The sequence below is a fragment of the Manis javanica genome, chromosome 2 (genome assembly GCF_040802235.1).
Source record: "Manis javanica isolate MJ-LG chromosome 2, MJ_LKY, whole genome shotgun sequence".
Taxonomy (NCBI): Eukaryota; Metazoa; Chordata; class Mammalia; order Pholidota; family Manidae; genus Manis; species Manis javanica.
This window is the reverse complement of record NC_133157.1, coordinates 5,933,265-5,958,049: the sequence shown is the minus strand read 5'-3', so window position 1 is coordinate 5,958,049 and position 24,785 is coordinate 5,933,265. Positions and strand designations below refer to the sequence as shown.

At 40.7% G+C, this 24,785-nt stretch overlaps 1 protein-coding gene across 24 annotated transcripts in view; it reads right to left on the bottom strand.

The window, feature by feature from the left end:
* The window catches only part of FNBP1 (formin binding protein 1), a 122,539-nt gene that overhangs the window by 45,133 nt on the left and 52,621 nt on the right, over positions 1 to 24,785 (bottom strand). For 20 of the 24 annotated variants that reach the window (XM_073222860.1, XM_037007941.2, XM_037007920.2 and 17 more), the window contains 4 exons: positions 23,036 to 23,092; positions 22,201 to 22,348; positions 9,676 to 9,738; positions 9,157 to 9,261 (listed from right to left, as the gene is read on the bottom strand). In XM_073222860.1, the coding sequence (XP_073078961.1) occupies positions 9,157 to 9,261; positions 9,676 to 9,738; positions 22,201 to 22,348; positions 23,036 to 23,092 (373 nt within the window). Of the gene's footprint in view, positions 1 to 9,156; positions 9,262 to 9,675; positions 9,739 to 22,200; positions 22,349 to 23,035; positions 23,136 to 24,785 lie in introns of all 24 variants that reach the window. The other 4 variants (XM_073222899.1, XM_037007928.2, XM_073222897.1 and 1 more) reach the window with 1 other exon arrangement.

Sequence of the window (24,785 nt, the reverse complement as noted above, 5' to 3'; positions counted from 1 at the left end):
TTTTTAAAAATGAGTATTAGACCATGAAATCATGATTCCATTAAAAAAAAAAAGTATGGGGTAACTCATGTTGGGAGCTATGTGAAAACAGAAATAGACCAATTCAGAATTGACTTGGATAAAAAACTGTACCAAGCAGAAGTGATCTGCTGAGAAAAAAACTTACTGGGAACATTTGTATCAAATAAATTAATGGTTACTTAGAATTCTGAGTCTTCAAAAGTAATCTCTGAACTATGAAGATTGAAATATTGACTCCATTAAAAAGTAGCCTCTTGCCCATTTCTCTACACACTATACTCCTAACCTGCAAGAAAAATTGAGAATACCTGAAGAGTTTAATTGCTCAAGGTGACAATGAACAGTGGCCCTGTGGCGCCACGTCAATGCTGATGCCTCCCGGCTTCTGAGATGGGCTGCAGAGAGCAGGGTTCTCTGTACTTTGAACCATGATCTTTAAAAACGTGTGACTTGGAAACAATATTTTGGTGATTTAGGCTTTTCCCACTCCACAGCAATATTTTAATAGCAAATTCAGAATTTTCTATTTGATTTTTAATATTTTAAAAGATTAAAAAATTTTAAATAAAAGATCACCCACACATTGATTTAAAGCATACCGAAAAGCTTTATAGGGTAAGTGAAGACATTTTAAACAGAAAACAAAAAGTGCTCCCCTTAAAAATAAATATTGGCAAATTGGACTTTTAAAATGGATAACTTGTGTTCATCAAAAGCCAGACACAAAAGCAAGCTGTATAATTATATATATGTACATACCTATGTCTACATGTACACAAACACACGCTCATACCCAGAATAAAGAATACTTATATGCCAAAAAGAAGAAAATCTATTTTTAAAAGAGCAAAAGACCTGGGCGCATCACACAGGAGGTCATTCAAATGGCAGATAATGGTATAGCAAAAGGTGCTCAACATCATTTTTCATCAAGGAAATAATAAATGTAAATCCAAATGAAACCACTACAAGATTCCACTCTACAGCCATTTAAAAGGTCCAAAACAAAAAGACCAACAATACCAACTGTTGGTGGGGATGAGGAGCAGTTGCTGAAGTTGGTACAACCACCTGTCAGGCTCTCTGACAGCAAAGCCAAGGGCACACCTCTGACCCAGGATCCCACTTGCAGGTACGTAGCCAAGAAAAATGAGAGACCATGTCCACCCACAGACATGTATAACAACGTTCATAGGAGCTTAATTTTAATTTAGTCTCAATATGGAAAACAATCCAAAAGCCCACCGACATGAGAATGGATAAACAAACGGTGGTATGTCCACACAATGGGATACTGCACGGCAATTAAAAATGGACAACACAAACTACCACCATATGCAACAAAAATATGAATCTCACGAACACGATATTGAGCTAGAGCAAGTCAAACTGAAGGCTATGTATTGCATAATTTGTACAAAGTACAGTAACAGGCTAAACTAATACAAGATAGAGGTCAGAAAAATAGTGACCTTTGGGGTAGCGGGAGGGCTCAAGGGTCTAGGACCTGCTGGGGTCCTAGAAATGTCCTAGATCTTGTGTGGTGGCAAATGATTTCTTATATACATAAAAACTCACTGGCCTGTCCACTTACGCTGTATGGACTTAATTATTATAAACTACCTCAATAAAAAACAATTTGAAAAGGTCTAGAAGGACACTTAGCAAGTGGCAAGAGTGATCAGCTCTTATGCCTGGCTGGGGTCACTACCAAGCCACTAAGGATGCCAAGTTCCTTAGAGGAACTTAATCTAAATTTCCAAGTTGAGGGCTGAGATCCACACATGCTATGTGAGTTCTGGCTCTTTGTGGTTCAGAAACTTCCAGGATGACTTTTTTCTTGTTTTTTTTCTCTCTCAAATCAGATTCAAGGTAGTTGAAGTATCAGAAGTGCCATCGCTGGGCCCAGCTGTGGCTTTAGGACCTTTGATGAGTCCTGAATAGCTCTCCACAACTATTTTAGTATTTCCAAGGATGTATTGTCTTTTCTTTTTTTTCATTGAAGTATAGTTGATATACAATATTATATTGGTTTCAGGTATACAATACAGTGGTTGTTTATTCTTATACTGAGAGCATCATTTTGTTATTTTTGTGGGAGAACTGCTTACTTCCTCCTCAGGGATACCCAATTTTAGCATCACAAACATTGAAAGTGATAGAACAGTGTCTAAACATTGGAATTCTTAAGTTATTTTGCTTCTGAGTGTAACTTGAAGCACTATAATTTCCTCAAGAAAACAGTGGTTTAACTATCAAATCACTGTTTTGCTTTATCACCAGGAAAGCCTCCTGTCAGTATCAAGCTGAGAGGGTGCAGTGTCCTGGTTCTCACCACTGCTTCATGTCATTTCCAGTTTTGACTTCTGACAGTCTTTGGATCTAATACTAATGTCTTTTCTCCCAGTTTCCACAAATGATTAGATTATCCAATCATTATTAAAAATAATTCACCCTTCTGTTTCTATCAGTCAGCCCTACGATGCTTGGGATGATATGCCTGTGTTCACAAAGACGTCGTGACCGCGCCCACTCTGAGCAGGATGGACTTTTCTAAACTGCGTTTGTGTTTGATGGTGCAGTTGATGGGAACTATGTGCATGTGCACCTTCTAAGCTAGTTAGGATCTGGGTATGAGACTAATTTTTTTCTTCTCTTTTCGAAATGTTACATGTCCCACATAGGGATTGGAGCCACACTTTTCGCCAGCATAGGATTCAAACTGCCTGAATCTGCACAAAGTCCAGTCTACTGCAGGTCATGAAGACATTTGTTTTGTGTTTGGTTGGATGTGCGGTAATTTGCTTACAAGAAAGAGGGTATGTGTTGTTATCCTTGAGGCGCCCAGTTTAACTAAATTTGCATGTAAATTTGCATGTATAAAGTAGATGAAAGAAAAACTGGTAGTTTTATCTCTGGGTAACTGAGCATATTTGGAGACGGTGCGGATGCCACGTTCCATAGAGGAACAATGGGAAAAGGAAGGGGAGCTCAGTGGAATGGTTTTTCTTGGTCATGAAGACGCAAGGAAGAATGAGGTCTCTCGTCCTTTGCCGAGATGCAGGTGTCAGAGAGTTTTGAATCTGAAGACTGAAAATGGATTTGGTGATTGGGAAGTAGTTGGTCTGGGTTTATAAAAGAAATAATACATATGTTCAAATGGGTCAACTGGTGGCTCATGACCCATGTGCTTAAGTTGAGGGTAAAACCAGACTTTTTTCTCTCCTTAAATGAAATAGAACAGATAGGCCCTACTGCCTGTTTTGTAATATTGAGAAGTTGAGGGACTGCAAAGGAACATGGAAAAATCAAATCCTATATGCCTTATTAAATAAAGGATTCTTTTGTAAGAGGAATTAAAATCCTGAGGATAAGGCAAAAGTACTCTTTATGTCTTAAAAAAGTCACATAGCATGTGTGGATTCCAACCCTCAAATTGGAAATTCAGATTATGCTCCTCTAAGGAACATGGCACCCTTATGGCTTGGTAGTGACCCCAGGAAGGCAATGCCAGTTCCCTGGTGAATCCCTTTTAAGCCTAGGCCATGAATAAAATGCCAAGCAATGCACAGTCATAATCGCAGTCTGTTCTGCATCTCACATGTTTTTCTGCTGTGACTTATACCTTCTTCTGTGACTAAAATATCAGGCAATGATGTTGTATGACATAGGAGCCTTGCTAGTCTATGTGCAATTTTTCACAGTACAGTAATGTTTGGAAGTAATAATGGTCAAGATTTCTCACAACAGCAAGCCTTCGCAATGTCTTGCAGCTCTTAAGAAAAAGGGTAAAAATCTGTAGAACTACAACTAGCGGCTGGCTTAGTGGTTTCAAGAACTCCTACAATCTCCATTCAGTTGGGCCATCTGGTAAAGCTGGGAATATAAATGCAAAAAGCTACATCCTGGATCAGATTTTTCATTTGGATAAAAGTGGTCTCGATCAGAAATGAACACTGTCAAGGACTTACAGCTCTGAGGGTCCTAATACTCTGAAGGACCTATATCCTGAAGGATAAGCACTGAGATGCTCAGGGCAAATGCTAGTGGTTTCACTAGGACTGTGGTTTTGTTGGCGCTCTGGTTACAAAGTTCTGTCAAGAACTGAGTGATCAGTTTCTAAGCCTATTTTTCCCATACGCCCTGTTTGTTATTTTCAGCAGTACTTTTTGCAGAGTGTAAGGTTTTTCTGCAATACTTTTGGCGTTACAACAGAAATATAGGTGGAAACACATCACCATGAGCAAGTCAGCAAAATAAAGAATCAGGCCCACAGAGTATACATATTGAAATTAATCAAACAGAGAATACAAAAATAAGTATGTTTAATATCTTTAAAGAAGTAAATATGGTACATAAGTGTGACAAAGTGACAAGAAAACAACAAAATGACCATATCTCTTAAAGAGAACTAAAAGGAAATTATAGAAGTGAAAATGTAACCACTGAAATCAGAAGCTTAACCGACATGTGTAACAGCAGATTAGACGTGACTTAAGAGAGAATTAGTGAAATGAAAGTTGTATCTGAAGGAATTACATGGAACATAGCAGAGAGAGATGGGAAATGTAAGGAAAGGTAAATAGCATAGAAGCTATAGAGTAGAGGTTTTAACCAAGCCTTATAGTCAGAATTCCAGAAGAAATAATAGAATGAGGGACAGGCAAGTGTGGGAAAACTGTGACCTGGATTCAATAAGTTCAAGGAATCAAAGGAAGACAGAGAAAGAATTTGACACCTAGATACATCACAGTGAACTTTCAGAAGAACAAAAACAAAATAGATCTTAAGAGTTACCAAGAAGAAAAGACACATTATCTTCGAAGGATTAACAATTATTCCAACTTCGCATCCACTGTGACTTTTCAATTACAAATGAGAGCCAGAAAATGGTAGAGTAAGTTCCTTCAGGTGCAATACAATCAACTCACGATTGTATATATGGAGAAATCACCTTTCATGAAGGAGTGAAGTAAAGACAGTTCTATTCAAACAAATACTGAGCTTTTACTGTAATAAATCTCTGCTAAAGGCAGTTCTAAAGGCTGTCCTTTGAAAAGAAGGAATAAGATTCCAGATAAAAGGAAATGGTGAACAAAGAAAACAGAAAGCATACTTACAGAACGCATACAATTACTAAGGCCTAATTTGTGTAGTTGAACCAAAACGATTCACAAGTAAACTGCCATAGTGAAAGGGAGCCCTTAGTTAAAGGGTTGTTTGGGGGGCACTGGTAAAGGTGCCCGATTTGCTTCACACTTTAGGATGAGTAGGCATGTTAAAATGTCTAGGCTAACCAATAAACGCACAGAAATAGAGTTCATGATCCCCAAAATAGCATGGGGAGAAATGGAATGAGGAAAAGTAAAACAAAACACAAATTTCAAAATCCAGGAAGGCAAGAAACAGAGAGTATCAGGGTAAGAGGTAAAGGAAGCAGAAAAAAGTGAGACAAACAAAGTGAAACAAATAGAAGACACAAAATGAGAAGGTATGTCTGAATCCAAACTCTCCAGGCCAAAGAAAAAGACCATCAGCCATTTACAAAACACACATCTAAATCTAGGACGAAGAAACAGGTAGAGTAAAAGCATGGGGATGATTCGCTGGGCAAACACTAACCCAAAGAAAGAATTGGTATGTATCAGGTCAAAAAGATTCCAAGGCATAAAGCAGGACGGCAGAAAGATCACTACACGCTGATGAAAAATTAAATCACATTCAAGCTATTACAGTTCTCAGCTTTATTTTTTGATAGCATAATTGCACAACAGAGGGGCAAAATTGACAGAAAATGACAAATCTTCTACCATTATCACCGTACCAGTTAATTTGCGGATCACTGGCCACCAGCATAAATGGCTTTAAGTACCCTCTACCTGTTGACTCAAATAATACGCGCATCAATCCTGTTCTTGGTCTTCCCATTTTACAGACAAGGCAAGTGAGACACACAGAAGTGACACATCTCTCTCAGAAAATGATAAAACCAGCTGACAAAAAATCCTCAGTGATGGAAATATCTGCATCACGATCAGCAAGTTTGAGCGAATGAAAATATGCAGAACTCTGCAACCAAGAAAGAGAGACGATACACTCTTTTCAATTATTTACAGAACATTTGCAAAAACTGACCATGTACGAGGCCATACAAAAGTCTTAACAAACATAAAAGACTCAAACTCAGACTTTCTACAACCAATGCAATTAAGTTAGAAATCAAGAACAAAAAGGTATGTTTAAATATCTCGTACAATTGGAAATTTTAAAACGTGCTTCCAAATAAATCACAGGAGAGACTCGATAGTAAAGGAAGTGAAAAGTACCCAGAAGTGAACAATAATAAGACCACATACCAAAATTTGTGGGTTGCCAATAAGAATACTTAAATGGGAAATCTGGTACTTAGATATTTAATTTAAGAAAGAAGAAAAATTGAAATGAGGTAAGCATCTGAAGAACAAAATTTTAAAAAGGGGAAGAGAATAAATCCAAAGACAATCATGGAAGAAGAAAAGAAACCACATGAATTAGAAAGGAGAAACTCCACAGAGATAAATTTTGGTTCTTGGGAAATACTGGTAACAGTGGTTTTAGAAAACCAATCCCCTCAAAAGAAAACAGTATCAATAAGCAATATTAGGAATAAATAAGGGGTACACAACAACATATGCAGCTAAAATTAGGTAAGTGAATATTCCAGGTGACTTTTGGCCAACAACTTTGAAAATTTATGATGAAATGGACATTTTTCTAGAAAACTGTAAGCCACCAGGATGAACCAGGGAAGAAGCAGGCAATAAATGAATTGAATCAGTAGTTAGAAATTTTCCTACAATAAAATATTATAAAGCATTTAAGGAACAATTAATTTCATCTTACATATATTATTTCAGAGAACAGAAAAAAAGAGTAACACTCCAAAGCTAATAAGTAAGGCAAATTAGAACAGACAAGAAAGGAAAAATCATAGATCAAGTTCAATAAAAATAGGTGCAAAGATCATAAGTAAAATATTAACCAAAAAAATTTTGCTACCTATATAAAAAATACAACATAACCTCGTTGGATTTATCATAGGAATGATACTTTAGTTCAATATAAGAAAATTGATTAATGTCATCTATCACAATGGATTAAAGGAAGCAGAAAAAGTATGTGATGATATTCAACATTACGTCAGGCTTAAAAAATATCTCTTGGCAAAACAGGAAAGGAAGGGAAATCTCTTAACGTGATCAGGGTATATTAAAATCATGCTTAATGGGGAAACATTTGAAACACTCTCTTTATAATCAAGAACAAGATAAGGAAGTCCACAGTGACTGCTTCGCCCAGCCTAATGCGGTCATAACCAGTAGAGCAAGATAAGAAAAATAAATAAAAGGCATTAAGGGTTGAAAAGAAGAAATAATACTGCCATTCTTTGCTGGAGATAGGACTCTCTCTGCAGAAAACCCAAAATACAAATAAAAAGAGAGTTTAGCAAGGCACCTGGTTCTACTCTTAACATGCAGAAGTCATGTGTTCTCTACTTTACATGAGTTAAGTAAGAAACGTGATAGTGAATGAAACAAGTCACGTCAGAAGAAAATAAATGAGAGCATGATTTTGTTTACATTTTGATGAAAAAGCAGCAAAATGATCAGATATACTCACTGGAGCTACATATACCTGTGGAAAGCTATGAGGAACAGCAAAGAGATGACCAACACCGAATTAAGGAGAAGGCTGGCGTCTGTGCAGGATTAAGAAGGGTGGGGCTGAGGGACGGAGACTCAAAGACTCAGTAAGACCTTCCGTTTTTCAGGTAGACTGTGGGTGAGTTGTGTGCCACTTGGTATTGTTCTTTACACTGTACATATATAATATACATAATTTTTTAAAGAAAAAGGCTCTGGAAGGTGAAATACTTTTTATTAACAATAGTTGGGCATTTTAATGTTTTCCTCCCCCTTAAGTATTTCTGTATTTTCAGATATTTCTATAATTAGCGTGGACAGCTTTTACACTAAGAAGAGACCACAAAGGTAATTCCTTCTAAAAAATCTTTAAGTGAATAAAAATTACACCAATTTTACATCTAGGGCAATAAATTATTTGATAAAGAATTCATACATTTGTACTGGATTATGTTGCACATGCACTGATTTTTACCTCATTTAACCCAAAGGTTTTTTTGATAAAGTTTGGGTCAATCTAATTTAATTGAATAACATTTTAAAAACTTTGGGGAGTTGGTATTTAGTAAGAATTTATGACAAATATGGTAATTTATAGTAACTTTACCAGCAATATAATATATCTTTTGGTAAAGTAAATACCCCCACTTGAGATTAAATACAGATACTGAGAATGTGTATTTCAATATATTAGAGAATTAAACCCATCTCCAACTAATCTGGCAAAAGTAAAAGACATCTATGAACACGCAGGGCTTTCCCCCACGTAAAGCAAGAGGCTGTGGATGCCAAAAAACGCCCTAGGCAGTAACGAATGAATACTGCTATTTAACAGCCTAATTTTGTTTACACTCTATTAATGACTTTTATAAAAAGAAAATTCAGCTTTTAGGGGAAAAAAACAAATATGGAACTGTGAGAAGATAGAGTACAAACTTCGTAACAGTCCTAATTGCCAACACAAGCCCATTTAGAGAAAAGCTTTTCAGAAGACTTATAAACGCAAGCTTTCCACTATGACCTGTTAACAACGGAGTGAATCAACTGGAAGTCGGGCCAGCAGTGTGAGTCTCTTTATCTTTTTAATGGAGGCATTATCAGCAGCCAAGCTCTTCCAGATGGCAATGAGCGTCGGCTCTACTTTGGAAGAGGCTGGCCTTTTCTTTGAAAAGCCATCACCTCCGGAAACCACCCCTTACGAGATGTTGGTGGGCTGTCTCCTTGTTATCATCGTGGTGGCAACAAAGAAACAGACCGCGTGCGTTGTAACCCAGAAGGGTCCCCAAATTTTAGCTCTTGGTCCCCAAGGCGGCTGACGCAGAATGAAAACGATCCCAGGTGGAGTGGTCTTTTGTGGTTACATCAGAAAGGAGAACTTGGAGACAGGCAGTCTGGGAGGATGTGTGACAAACGCTAAAAAAGGAAATGAAACAAGGACTCACTTTCACCTTACCTTTTCAACATCTGCTTTTGTAACATTTATGTCAGCATCCATTTTCTCAAAGTACTGCTGCGCTCGGTCAGCCTCTTTGCAATCCCGCTCAAATCGTCTTTTACTCTAATAAGAGCAGAGGAAAGCGACAGTGGGGAAAGTCATTATTAGTGAATCCATGAGATTCCCATGAGAAGATATAATTTTTTACTAATTCTCCCAGAGAGCTTTCTTCTCTGAACTGATTTGTTATATATCATAATTTCAGGAAGTTATTTTACAATCTGCGTTTAGTTCCACCAATTCATCTCCTCTTTGTTCTTTCTGTAGGATTTTTAGAAAAATACTCGGGCTCTTTTGGTTTAACATTTTACTTTAGAAAATGGTTTCTGGGAACGACTTCAGAGTTCGAATTGGGGAAATCTCTTAAGACATGTCTTAAGTGTTTTTGTTTATTTGTACTTCCTGGTTGATCCAAGCTTAGATTAAATTCCAATTAGAAACTCCATTAAGACATTTCTTGAGCTGGTTTTCACTTACCGACTCAAGTTGCTTCCAGCAGGTCTCTATGTGCTGCTGTGCCTTCCGTCCATCGTGAAAGTACTGGAAGGGGGAACCGACCAGTGGTTAGCACCCCTTTTTCTCATAAGAACACATAAGAAAAACAAAGTCGTCTACTTCAATAATAGTTAAATGTTGAATACTAGCATGTGCACCCCAAAGAAACTTAAGAGTTAAAAAACAAAGGGGAAATGAAAACAAGAAGGGCGTGAGTTCCCTTTCCAACTTCAGATATCATAATACCGAATTCTAAGGCTTCTATCCACCACTTGTAAAATATGTTTTACTAAGACAGCAATCACTTAGGTCTGTATGTTTAATTGCTTTGAGATGGAATTCACATACCACACAATTCACCCATTTACATTGTACAATTCCATGGTTTTTAGTGTAGTCGTGATTTCAACTGCTATCCATCCCCACAATCAATTTTAGAACATTTTTACCATCCCCAAAGAAACCCTGTATCCCGTAGCTGTTACCCTCCAAATTCCCCACCCCTCACCCCCTAGCCCTAGGCAACCACCTTTCTACTTTCTTATTTCTACAGATTTACTGGGAATGGAATCAACAGTGGGAGGTCTTTTGTAACTAGCATGATGCTTTCACTATTTCATAATGTTCACTTAGCATAATGTCTTCAAGGATCTCCCGTGTTTCCCATGTATCAGGACATTTTTTTGAAGAGCGATATTCCATCACATGGATACATGTCACATTTTGTTTACCCATTCACCAGTTGATGGACATTTGTGTTTTCCCTTATTATGAATAGCTCTACTGCAGAAACTTGTGACTTCTGTGAGAATGGATGTTTTCATTACTTAGGTCTTTTCAGACTGAAACATAAATTCACCTTCCTGTTATTTGCAAAGGCCCTGAGGCAGGTAGGTGCCTGGTGTTAACCAGCAAGGACACCAGAGGACTAGACCAGGACGAGTCTCAGGAATATTAGGAGATGAGGTCAGAGAAGAAAGGGGTGGACTGTGTAGAGTTTTGTAGACTTTCTTTCTGAATGAGCTGGTGAGCCGTGAATGACTCGCATAGAGAAGCGCCATGTTGTGAAGGGCGGTTCCAGGTAGGAGGCTCTCTCCAACTCCAAAGACAGACGTGGACCACAGTGGGGCAGTGCAGGTGGCAGAGGGGTTAGATACTGGGTGTCCTTTGATCAGGAAAGCCACCAGGACTTGCAGGTGGGTCAGATGGGACGTGGGCTGAGATGCTGAGATGCCGGGGAACTCCAGGTTGTTGGTCTCAGCTTCAGAGGGAGAGGGAAGGCAGACACACGGTTTTAGATGTGCTAAGGTGGACATTTCTATGGGACCCCCAAGTGGGCAGTGTAATAGGCATTGTAGGTATGAGTCTGAGGTCAGAAAGGGGCCAACACTAAAAAAGGTCAGCGTGGGAGTCATCAGCACAAAGCAGGTGGTTAAAGCCAGGAGATTGGATGGGATGCCCAAAGGAGACAAGGTCCCAAGAGGACCAGCTAGAAATACATGGAAAATAAGAGAACAATGACCTTTTTGCTAAAACCAGCAGTTTCCTAAAACCTTCAATATCCTTCAGTGGAGACATCACTGAATTTCTCACCGTGGTGGGAATTTCCCAGATCCAGTCTCCGCCCTGTACTGTGTCCCCAGAGGCTGACCTGCATGGGCCACATGAATGGGCCCCCTTGCCCTCTGGTTCTGTTGCGTTTGCCCCAAGTTCTGGCATATTGGAGGGCAGGCACTTCTGTCTGCAGCTCCCCTCAGCTACGGGGCTGTGGGTTGGCTGGGTCCCTCTACTAAAGGCCACGGCCTCAGTCAGGCAGCCCCACCTAGCTACTGTCAAGTTCCTGTAATGCTCCCCCTGCCCTCGGAGTCCTCGGGCCGGAGCAGCAACCGGCCACGATCAGCCCCACGGTACCACTGCACCGTCCTCACGGCTTTTCCCGAACCCTCTCCGCAACGTCCCTCAATGCTCCTTTGAATAGAGGCCCTCCTTCGATTGCTGGGCTTGAATGCGTGGTCTGTTTTCTGACTGCCAGGTGAGCCCTGGGGGCAGCAGCGCCCGGAGACAGCACCCCGCCCCCCCAACCTCAGGGCTCTAGTCTCACTCCTGAGATCCCAGGGCTCAGCGGAGTCACAAAGCAGGCAGGGGGCGGGGAGGCGACGGAGGACAAGACAACCTCAGAGTGTTTTTAAGAACAGCGCTCCTCTATAAGGGAATGTTTTCTTGTCTCTCATTTGAGGTCACATTTCAGTGTGTCAAGCTCCTCTTTAGAGCAAGTTTTATCTGCCCAGCAATTTTTTGGTCCCCCTGAGCCCAAAGGAGCCCATAGGAGAGTCATTTTTCAAGTCTCATAATAGACACAGGGGCAAAACAGAACAGAGATGGAGGCGAAGGGGAGGGATAAACAAGCAAGAAAGGATCCAGGCAGTGGGGAGACCCCGCAGGGCTGAGGGCAGAGCCAGGGAAGCAAAGCGTGAGCAGGCTTCTGAAAGCCATAGGCATCGCTTTACAACAGAGAGAGTGGGAAGGAGGGAGGGAGGTCCTGGGGGCAGAAGAGGCCCGCAGACAGGAAGGCAGGGGACGGGCTGGGGAGGGAGAGGCTCGGCGGGGCCCTTTCAGTGAGGCCTCGGTGCTCCTGAAGGTCCCCGTCCCGTCAGAAATGCGACTTTCCCGGACTATCCACAGGACTCTCCCTGGGTGCAAGCAGGATCATGGCGTTCTGTGATTCGCTGAAAAGATTTCACCACTCCCAGGCATTTTACTTTGAGATTCAAAGACAGTCACAAAAAGAAAAGTAAAACCTCAGCACTAAACTCAGTGGTCTTCACGCTCTGTGCTCTCAACTCTATCTTATTCCTCCTAAAATGCATGTTTTCATTAAATGAAAGCTGTCTTAGTGCTGGGGCAGTCCTGGGTGGAGAGCGAAATGCATGTACAAGAACATGCCGAAACTGACCGACCACCCCCACCAGGAAGGTGGGCTCCCCTTTATTTATGAAGGATATCTTCTCCGAAGACAATAGCCTTCAAAAGAAAAAGTCATATTTTGGAAGCATAAGGGATGATTTTGATTGCAAACCCATATTGTAAATTCTCTTGCCACTCCTTCACTGAAAATGTTTAGTAATAAATACGAATTTATTTTTCAAGCCCGGTGTGGACCTTGACTTTACCGGTGAGCTTTCTCACACGAAAGATTGCTCAGCCACAATTCCGTCTGACTGAAATGATTATAGGAGAACTACACTTGTGATTGGAACCTTGCATGGGATAGAAGAAAAAAAGCCTAGGGGTCAGTGATTTTCCATTTCCATAGTATGTATTCTTCCAAAATTTATTTCGCTACAACATACAAAAAAACCCCAAAACATGTGCTGCCTGATCCCTTAGGAAATTAAGGGAACAAAACCCTCCTTACTGTCCTGAGCATCCCGTGGCCTAGATAGCCATGGCCGTTTGTCTCCAGAGAGCAGGCCTCCCTCCTTTAACGGGAAGAGCTATGATGACAGTTACAGAGTTAAACAGACCAGCTTGCCCGATGTGTTTGTTGTTTATTAACAAACAATGGCAAAACATTTCTTCACTGGACAGTGAGTGAGTATGTGTCTAAAAAGTATGCCTCAGAGCTCTACATAAAGAGGAATTGTTCTCTAGAAAAAGATAATAGGCACTTCTTTTAGAGCCATGGAGTAAAGTCATCACAGCTCTTCTATCAGAGGAGAGACAGGAAATGCCATCTCTAGAGACCCAGAGAAATGCTCCTGTAATAAGATGCTTCGGTTTCTCTTCCAACATAGTAACTGACTTTTAAAAAATGCCTGGTGGTATCTGGGGTGACAGCTAAACTTACTCGATTTCAACTTTTTGGCTGAACCTTAAAAAAATACAGAAAATATCTATGCAAATAAAACTGTCCTTTGAAAATTCTTTCGAAATGTTCCAGTGCCCTGGGGTAATGGAGACAAAAATCACAGGGAACCTAAAATAAGCAAGCATTATGTTCAAGAGAACTTGCAAGGATGAAGCTCCCAAGAAGATTTTACTGCATTGTAAGAAATCATACTTTGGCTGAACGAACTGAGACTGTTTATTATTCAACCTCTACAATTAGCTACAACAGCTGCTCATTTTCACTATATGTATAATAGACCATTAATTTTTAAAACTATGTGAAAATGCAAAATACAGCATTGATGTGAGAATGGCCACTTCAAAAAAAAAAAAAGAATAAAAGAATAAACACTCAATTGAGGAGAGTCAACCATGTGGAATTTTAACTAAAACTCAGATTCCACAGATGAAAACAAAGAAACACAAAGACTTGAAAAGGGCAAAAGAAAAAAGGAGCTTCCAGAGAATACATCTGTGACAAATATTATAATTTCTTCAAAACCCACAGGGTGGTGGGTTCAAACATTAGCATCTGCTCTGCCTGACTCGAGGTTAATTAATGTGACTATATATCTCCGTGGTGTAGATATGGCTGTGGACTGTGTATGAAACCATGAAACACCTTCGGACGTGCTCTAGGGAGCATTTCACCCCCTCACTTAAATCCCAAACCACAGACCCAGAAACATCTGAGACATAAGTCAGATTCTGCTTCTGTTCAGTACGGCCTGTTTCCCCAAGTTGGTTTATAATAAAAAATACCTTCGCAATGAACTGGTTTAAAGTTCCTAAAATGCCTGCCTTTCAGCGTCATGCTCAGTAGCTTAACTTCACCCACAAGACTGAGCATCGGGCCCTGGGCAGGGCACCCACAGGCGCGTCGGGTCCAGGCTGCAGCCCCCTCCTTGGGGCGTCCTTTCCCCCAAGTTCTTGCTATTCTCCCACCGGTCTGGCTACCCAGAGCGCTCCACATTCACAATTGACCTAGGCTCCAGGAGTCTCTAATCTGTTCTTCAAAGTAATCCCTTCTTGCATTCTCCTTAAATTCCAGTTCCTCTGAAGAATCCCAATTAACATTTGGGATGAAAGGACCTTAAAATGACCAATGGGAAGCAGCAGATGACTCATGTCCCACACTTGACCTCTTCCAAGGAGAGACAGCTGTTAACTTCCAAACCAAGACTTGATACTATATAGAAGATGGAGTGTAAGGGGAAAAGGGGTCCTGGGTGTCCCACATTTTGGGCAGGAACAACATGGTAACAAAGGAGCACCATATACTGACTGGAGGAAATGCAGACTGCAATGGGGAGTGAAGAGGGTTTGGGAGATACCCAGTGTGCTTCTGGAGGGGTTAATGGGGCCACTGCATTCACACTGCTGCTGGGCTCCAGAGCCCCCGGGACAACAGGGTGGTGGGAGACACTGCAGCCGGCATCTCTGGGAAGATGTCCAACAGGTGCCTGGACAGAGCGGGACCAGGAGAGACACAGAGCATCGGTTGGTAATTCTCATAGTTCTTCGAAGGAAAAGAAGCTATCATTCCAGTTAACAAGGAAGAAACAAACCCACAGTTGCATCTCAAATCCGTGAAATCAAGAACAAGATTCAAGTACCCTGACAACTAAGAATGTCATCTCATAAATGATCAAATAACATTTCTTTTGTTCGCAACACCAGTGGTCTTGCAGGTAATAGAACCACAATGGTGACAGGGCCAAGATTAACAGAATGTCACTATCACATATTCTTTCAAAATAAAGAAAACATAAAACAAAATACACCTTCTAGATAAACATTAAACCAAGGGCTTTTAGTGGGTGACCCATGCAAAAGACCAGCGACTTTTCAGGGCTACTTGTCTTTGGATTTACTTAAATACATGCAGTAACCCCAACACGGGAGAAATGCTATTGAAACCTGCCACTCCCTTTCCAGATCACGAAATCTAAAATCTGCCTTGGTTTTCTGTTTTCTTACTACAGCTTTTGGCTTTAAAGTGGAGTACCTGCAGCTGAATCTCAATAATGCTGAACAGATGAGACACAGATTTTTAATTACTTGATCATACAAATTAGCTCCTTTCAGTTTTTGCTTTCCTTTGCGCTAACTTCTACCTATGTGCTGTAATCTCTTACAAAAACCTGTTCCAAGCATATTGGAGTCAGTCCATGCTGCAGAACTGCCAGATAGGAAATTAGGTCCCTTCCCAAGATTCATAAATAACCCCTATCCAACATCTAACTTTAAGAAGAACAGAGAGCTTTTGGTATCAAGTTGTAATATTTCTGAAACCTTGGGGAACATTTTTTAAATGGTTGATGCTAAGTAATATGGGGTCTTGTAAGCAGTCTCTGAGGTTTATAAAAATTGTGGTGTGTCACTGAAGGTATTGCAAGAGTGCTCCCTCTAGAACTCTGCAGGTAGCTGCTGCCAAAAAGTGATTCTGCTCCTGGACAACATTTTGTAATGAACCATACTTTCCACCTTCCGGGAGAAGTCTACTTGCGGGTCCCAGGACACGCTGGCCAGAACCTCCTGATTCCCCTTCTGGAGGCACAAGTCTCTGTAAAGCCTCGTATGTGGTTAGTGGTGGTCATGGTGGAACCCTACAGAGCCCCAAAAGTTGCAGCTGAACCAGTCTCTCTAAAATGCTTTAATAACTTGATTCAGTGTGCAAAAATTGCTAATAATGGGTATTTACACTAGTTCTAATGGAGAAATATTATCTGATAGCAACTCTGTACTCCCCAGTCTCAGATCAGCCAATTCACATCCAAGTTGACCACTTCTGTGACTTGGAAATCTCATCCATCTGATCGATATTTCTGTTAAAGACCATTAATCTTAAATAACCAAAACTTAACTGAGAACTACACATCACGTACGTTTAATCATGTATGCTTTGATTTCATGTTCTCATTTCTGGGAATTTAGCCTGGAGAAATAATCCCCACACCACACACAAAGAAAATAGGAAAATAAAGAGTTCACTGCAGTATTGTTTATATACCTAACTAAATAACTAAATAATCAGAAACTGGTAATAACCTATAGATCAAATAATAAAAAAATACTTAAGTGAGTTACATTAGTGTTAGAATAATACAGAGACACTAAAATTCTAATTATTAAAACTATTTTCATGTAGAAACATGGAAAGCACTTATCATATTGAATGGGGAATCAAGAAAAACATAAATTATATCTGTACTAGAACTAACACTCTTCAATATTACATATATAAGATGCATCCATATATAGGTATAATATGTACGTATCTATTCTATCTCCCTATCTTTACATCTATAAATGACCCCAGAACCTGAATTCTGCCAACAACTTAGATAAGCAGGGATCCAAGTGTCCTCTACAGACTCCAGAAAGAGACACAGTCTAACGGTGCCTCGGCTTGATTTTATTCTATGGAGACCCATACCAGACTTCTGACCAACAGAAATGTAATATAATAAATTTGAGTTCTGAAAGCCAAAAAGAAAAAAAAATGACACCCAGAAGGAAACTTGGAAAAATGAGGATTTTGATTTATAAGGGTTGTGAGTGTTTGTTCTTTAATTCAGAGTTTTTGTAACACTCTTCAAAAATTTTGGCAACTAATAAATCGATGACAGCACCACCCCACCCCACCCCATCCCCAAAAAGGAAAGCAAATAAAGGAAACAGAAGTTCTTGTTTGTATGTGGTCACCTTAAAGACATGATGAATACCGTATTCACTGTAAATTTATAAAAATCTAGGAAAACCAGGCAAATGTAAGATTTCCAGATTTTACACATTAAAACTAATCACATTGCCTTATAAAGAATTTTGATTTCCCAGTTACTTCTTCTCATCGTCGCTGCACATCAGTAAATCTTAGACTTGGCCACAGGGTACAGGTTGATAATTTATGTTTGCAAATAAAGGACTACATACAAAGCCACTGTGTACTTTGATTTACATTCACCCCAAAGACTGGCTGCTGATTCCACTATCTCCAAAGAGAAGGCGAACACCTCGCCAAAAATTCAGTAGCCACTGTGTAGCCCATTTGGTGAAGAAGTCAAGAGCCCCCCTCATCGTCGGCTCCCAGGGGTGTCCATGCTTCCTGATGAGAACTGTTGCTCAGACGCCAGCCAGGGAAGAGCCTACACTCCTCATAGAAGGCAAGTCAAGGTTCTCTTTTAAAGAAATTATTAAAAAAAAAAAAAAATCAACACATTTGCAAACAAAGAAGCCTACAGATTTGTACGGCAGGACAAGTTATTCATAGTACTACGGGAGTGTGCCGCACTGTCCTATGGGAACACAGCAGATGCAGACATGGCTGCATAAAAATCACCTTTTCTCCTGAAAACATGAACAGCTCACATGATCCTTCTTTACAACAGGAGATTTTTTAAGACTTAAAGGGCAAAGAACTAGCTCACTGTCATGATCTGGCTCCAGAGGTGGGGAGGATGTCCATCTCTCCACTGACCTTACTTTCTTTGACCTCCTTTCAAATCCGTAAAGAAGAGAAAAGGAAGGCTTATGATCTTTGGCACAATGAGCTCTTTTTCACCATGCAGACTTTTGTCAGAAATCTGTCTGTTCAAACAGAGCAAAATCTAGATAAAAAACATTTTTCCCACTAGCATTCTGAACTGAACTTGGAAATACTGTTTATGCAGGAACAAGACCCAGCAGGAACCCTGTAAATGCTAAATCTTCCCTTTGGGCACACAGGATTTCGCCACTGTATCAAATGGCCTACACGGTCTTATGCTGATGGTTAGGAGTGGTACTTAAGCCAGACATTCTTTCTAGCCAGCCATGAAAAGTAGTAGATAGAGCTGCAGCTCTACTTTCAATGTCCTCTATCATTCAACATTTTGAGAAATGTCTTTTAAAATGCATTGGACAATACTGGTACCATACATGGTCACAAGGGGGACTGTGTATGCTCCTGTTTTCTGTCATAAACCCTGATCAATGGAAATGAGATTTTGTCCTGAGGAATGGGGTGACCTTGGTAAGAGCTCCCGGGTACGTGGTGCCTGTACAGAATAGCCCCAAGAGCAGGCCTAGGTGGGTTGTGCTTGTCTTCTTGCAAAATCCTCCCTCCAGCTCTGCAAGATGGTTGGGATCAGCCCTCGGTGGCTGACTCAGAACTGGGATCTCAGAGGGTTCTTGTAATCTGCAGAAGGTTTCCCTGCCAGTGGGGCTGCCTGGCTCCTGCACCCATTTGTGAACTGGAAGACCTGTGTCCTTTCCTCCACTGGCCACACAGGCTGGCAGGGAGCTTCAGCTCCCTGGACACACTGAGTCGGGCTCTCCCTGCTGCCAAGGACACTCGGACATGTGCTGCCAGTCCTTTATCGCAGCACAACACAAAGGCTACCGGGTCTTCTGTTGGGAGACCTGGGTTTGAGTTGTAGCTGTGTTGTGCCAGGTCTGCCGATAATTAACCAGAGAGTGGGAAAGACCACGTTGTACTGTGGTTTTAAGAATTATCCTTCCGAAAATTAGAACACTTACTAAGAAAAGTCAGGGGAGCCACAGGGAAAGCCCTAAAGGGGGAGTATGGGAGCTCCGTTTCCAAAGCTGACTGCCGATGGAGAGGCTCACACTATTTAATCCAGCGTCCTTGGCTGCAAGGTACAGAAAATAACTCAACAGGAACAAAAACTTGTGTGCAAACATGCACAGCTCTGGGAGACAGGCTGCCTGGGTGTGACACCACGTGCAACAGGCCTGACTCACCTCTCCTCACTGTTTCCAAGCTCCTTGTCTTGAGCAAAATGTCTAAGAAAATAAATCCCCTCTCCGAGGGATACTGTGAGGATTAGCTGTCAAGTGCTTTCAATGCCAGTTACTATAATCTATAAAAATGAACACTTGACTCATGTAATTGTACATTAATGATACCAAAAAAAAAAGAACACTTGAGGCCAATTAAATATCCAATATTATCAGAATAATTTAAAAAATTACAGTGCATAAGCCCACAACATAATGCTACATGACGGGGTCATTCAAAATACTGGTAACTATTACACAGGAAAAAGCAAGGATATTCATGATGCATTAGATTAAAACACCACAAATATACATTCGCTTACTGATACTCTCTGTAGAATTGTAAAAGGTTTCAACTTCCTAAAATTGCATTTAGTATAATTACAAAATGCTTCAAGCGAGGATGGTGTTCCCTGCTCCTCCCAACAGAACGTGTGACTCAGAAATGTGCACTGGCATTCTCCTTAAAATAAAAAGAACATGGTATATTGCAAAATATTATTTCATACATATCTGTGCCACCTATAATTCACTCTAGAAATTACTATGATTTCTGATTTAAAAAAGGGAACAGAATTCAAAATACAGATATAACAGATTGCAGAAAAGACATATGTTTAAGTAAGTAAATAAAACAAGACTCAATCCTAACACAGCAAAGAAACACAAGGATCCTCTACTAGTGAAACAAAGTCTCACTGAACTCAGCGGAGTTGAAGCCTGCTTCGTCAATGTCCCAATTATTCCTTTCCCTCCAGGAGTCTTTATCAAGAGCCTGCTTTGTCTCACATTCACTATTCCTGGTGCTTACGTTCTAGCGTGCAGGGCAGAAATGCAAGTAAATGCATAAAAGGTTAGATGCTTAAGCGCTAAGGAAAAAAGGTAGGGGAAGGGGCAGGCAGGGGAAGGAAGGGAGGGACTTTTTGATTTTAAATAAGGTAGACAAGACAGACCCCAGTGAGAAGGTGATATTCCTGAGAAAGAAGTCAGGAAATGTGCTCTGGAGATATCTGGGTGGGGTGGGGATGTGGGGAGAGAGGGAGAGGAGCTTTCCAGGAAGAGAAAGGCAGGTACAAAGGCCCTGAGGCAGCATCACCTGGGGCATGGTCAGCAAGGAGGCCATGTGGTTGGTAGATAAGAATTCAAGGAAGTAACATAAGGCCAGGTTATACTGGCTGCACATCTCATGATTCACTCCAGAAATGGAATTTATATTCCATACTAAGGTAAATGCACAGAGTTCTTGTTTAGGGTGTTGGCTAAAACTCTAAACTACATGGGGGGAGGAAGGTCAGGCAAGAGACACAAAGCACCAACCAAAGTAACAAACAGGAAGAAGGTATAAACTCTGCAAGGTCACGGGAAGTTCAGGAATCAGGGAAACAGTGCGCCATCAAGTTTAGACTCTTTGTATATACTACAGGATTTTATTAGACATTTGTGCTTCATTTGGGAACTTAGTATTCTGTCTCAGGGCTTCCTTTCCATGACATAAAAGAAAAGATCTGTAATGAATGGTCCCATGGAGGCTGTTGGCTAATTTGGGGCATTAGTGCCCTGTTTCTCAGCCCTGGCCCCACAGACATCGTGGGCCAGGGCATTCTTTGTTGTGGAGGCTGTCCTGTGCACTGTAGGGCTTTGGACAGCATCTCGGGCTCTACCCACTGGAGGCCAGCAGCAGCCCCCTAGCTGGGGTGGGGAGCAAAACTGTGCCCTGATTGAGAACCACTACTCTAATGTGCATAGCTAAAAACTTCACTTCAATTTATAAAAATCTTTTTTTTAAACCAATGGGTTGGCTTTAAGGCATGTATCTCTTCCTAACTTCTAAACATACCCAAAGCCATGTGGTACCATGTGCAAAGAACTAAAGTCCTGAGATGTTCCAAACACCTTGTCTCAGGGCCTTTGTACTGCCTGCACCCTCTATTGTTTGACCCAGGCAACCCCTACTCATCCCTTAAATCTTGCAAGCCTCAGGCAGCTGTTCCCTGATCTCCAGCCGTCCCTGAGCATGTCAGGTATTCCTAGTACATGCTCTCCTACCACCTGTACTCACACCTTGTAGCAGCTATCACAATCGCAATTAAATAATTATTTCGGTCGTAATTATTTCATGCCTCTTCCGTTTGCATTGTCTGTTCATGCATCCCCAGAGTACTTAAAGAACTACTGAGGACTCAAACTTCTATAAAAAGAGTATGTATCCCTGACCAATTTGGGCACTTCGTTACTAACAAATTATTACATACCTCACAAGTGATAAAAAACAATGATACAGACATTGGCTTAAAAATAAACCTCTTAGGGTAAAATCTTGACTATGAATATAGTCTGTTTCAGTGTACATTTTTGTCTTTTGTTAACAGGAAAAGCTATGCAAAGGTAATAATGCTGGCGGGTGGAACAGAAAGTCCCCCTCATTAGATGGCCACGTGAGAGCCCAGGGACAGAGTGGATGAAACTGAAGTCATCTTTCTGACTTTTTAAAACTCTTTAATAAGCACTTATTTAAGTGCTGTTTATTCTACACACCTTATACTATATTATATTGCTTGCTTTTTTTTTTTATATCTAATACCCTCAAATACATTTAAATTCCTCAAAGAGATTAGTATTCTGGGGTCCACAGATGAGTTTCCAAGTATCTGAGAGACCCTTGAAATTGTATGAAAAGACCAAGAAACACTTTCTAGGATCCATCACTTATGTACAGTTCTCCAAGGTGTCAGTTTAAGGCCCACCATCTTACATGATTCTACTTAATTCTACAGTGCCCAGGGATATTCCCAGTACCTCTGGCCCATCTCTGAGGAAGAAAAAAACAAATTTTATTACCGATTTCCTCTCCTGCTTCAGCTCCTGGACGTAGCGTGCTAACTCTACAGTGATCTGCGAGGTCATAGTCTCGGAGATCACTTCGTGCTGTCCGGCGTAGTCATTCGTTTCGTTCAGCGTGGAGAGGAAGGCTTGACAAGCCGTGTACCTGCAGAAGAGAGCACACACCACTCCCTGTCAAACAAGGCCGCATCCACTCTAACTCTGCCTATGCGGGGGAACTATTAATTAAATTCAGGTTAATTTGCAAACCTCCCATAGGAGCCTGACAATTCATTGCCCACAAGAGTGTTCTCATCAAAATGGCTCAGAATTAATTACAAGCGAAAGACTTTTCATTTTGTGAAACCAAACTGCTCTACATAAGGCAATCTTCGGCTTTGTTAATACTTAGTCTAAATGTAAGGCCAAATACATATACGTGCTATATGTACGAATGTAATGGACATTTTGATCTTTTGGGCTGCCTGTGTTAAGATGCCTTAACTGCTGACTGAAATGGACATACCTCTTGGATCAGTGAGTAGTACGAGAGAGGCTCTGAGTATTACAAAACCGAATCAAGCCCGAGAATGCATAACCCATACTTCCAGGATTCGGTTAGGTTATAGTCTAAACGTTTCCTAATTATCTTAATTGAAACAATCTGGAATGGGTCTAGTGACTCAGTAAAAGTGAATTGAGTAGGTTTTCACTGTTCTCTTCCCCAATTAAAAAATGGACACAAATATGAATGGGAAACAGAACTCATTTTTGTAGCTATATATTCCTCCTTTCCTTCATCAGCACCAATGGCATATAGACATTATCACATAATCATCAGTGATAAACACACCTGTATTCTTCTTCATCCTTTGAGTTCTTTTTAGGTTGGTATTTCTTTGAAAGATTCCTGGAACAGAAATGCAGACATGTCCCCTTATACAGAAAGATAACTGAGGAATCAGGAATGAAAGATGAAGTTAGTGCTTTTGTTGACAAGTTAAAAAAAAAAAATCACAGAATGTCCACAGCTGAATTCCGTTTATTTCCTTCCTTCCACCTTACAACATGTGTGATGAAGCTGTTGTTATGAAGGACTTGCATGACTCTGAATCTTTTACTTCGAAGGTAGAGCAAATAAGAACAGTGATGGTCACTAGCTGATCACTTACCTGGGTGTTAAGACTCGATTTTATTTAACGGGACAGTACAGCCCATGTATATATATGCAGTGGCTTTATATATGCAGCACTGTGCTGAGGGCAGTTTTTCTTACCAGGCCACCACTCTCTTGTGATCATCTTCAGCTGAGCATTACTACTGTAACAATTATTCTAAATCCAGGGAAAGCGTAAGGACTGTGCCCAAATGTTTAAATTAAAATCAGCACCAAGGGCATGTTGTCAAGGCTGGATGGCTGCTCCCCCAACAAGCTAATGAAAACTATCTGTGAGTAATTCTTCTTGGAGGAAGGAGAAACAATATTTTGGGGGGTGGAAGTCCATGCTAAGACATTCAACTAGGAGAACTTTGAACCTGCCTAGCGGGTTTGCACTGAAACACTCAGATTAGCCCAAATGGCTCTGATCTCCCTTGCTAACCCCATCTCCAGGTCAGAAGTCCAATACTCTCCTCTCTGGTCAACACACTTAAACTTATGCAAAACCTAAGGGGGAAACATGAAGAGGGAAGGCTCACTGACACTGGTTACAGTGGCTTTCTCATGGGTCCTGACTTTGGAGGCTGTAGTTAGAGAGGCAGCCACAGGAGACTGACTAAGGGTCCCCAGAGGGACTTCATTTGCCAGCACCTCAGTATTCACTTCCCTGTTTATTCCATGTTGCTATTCCTCTTTTATAGTAGCTACTTCCATTATTTCACATTCGATTTCTTCCATTTCCCCCAAAGCTACGGATTTGCCTAGAAAAATGTGCAATGCTATATTTGTCATTTTGATCATGGCACTTAAAGTGTGATGTGATTTCACCTCCAACAGGTGTTACCAGAAGATGGGAGAGGCAGTGGACTTCAGTGGAAAGGGCATTGCTCTGGGAATGTGTGGGAACACACTGAGGTCGTATGCCTGGGTGGTGTGACCGTGCACAACTCGATGAGCTAGTCTGTGCTTCCAGCTCCGAGGAGGTTGGATGAAATGTCCTTTATTGTCCTTCCAAGTTTGGAAATTCCAAGGGACTATGTAACACCCAATAAAATATCGATTGTTGCCATCATTTAAGATGAAGACATGAGTATTAAACAATTTAAAAATTATAGTGAGACAAGCTGATGAAGGAAGGAATTTACTTAAAGGTTGCTATCACATACTTTATTACTTAAAGTATGCTATGCTTACGTACATAAACTGCAACATGATTTTTCTACTGATAACCTGGATTCACACCACAGCTTATCTAACAAAGCTAGGTACAAAAGCACATGAAAAAGCTGTATTTCCTTAGAGAACATGGCTTAGGGAAAAAAGTAAGGCAAAGGAGAGGAATCTTGTGTGTTGAAAGCATAGTATAGTTCTTTGAGTTGGTCTATCACAATCCTTCCTTAAAAAGTACATTTAATAAAAGTAATACCTCCTACTTACAAGTACC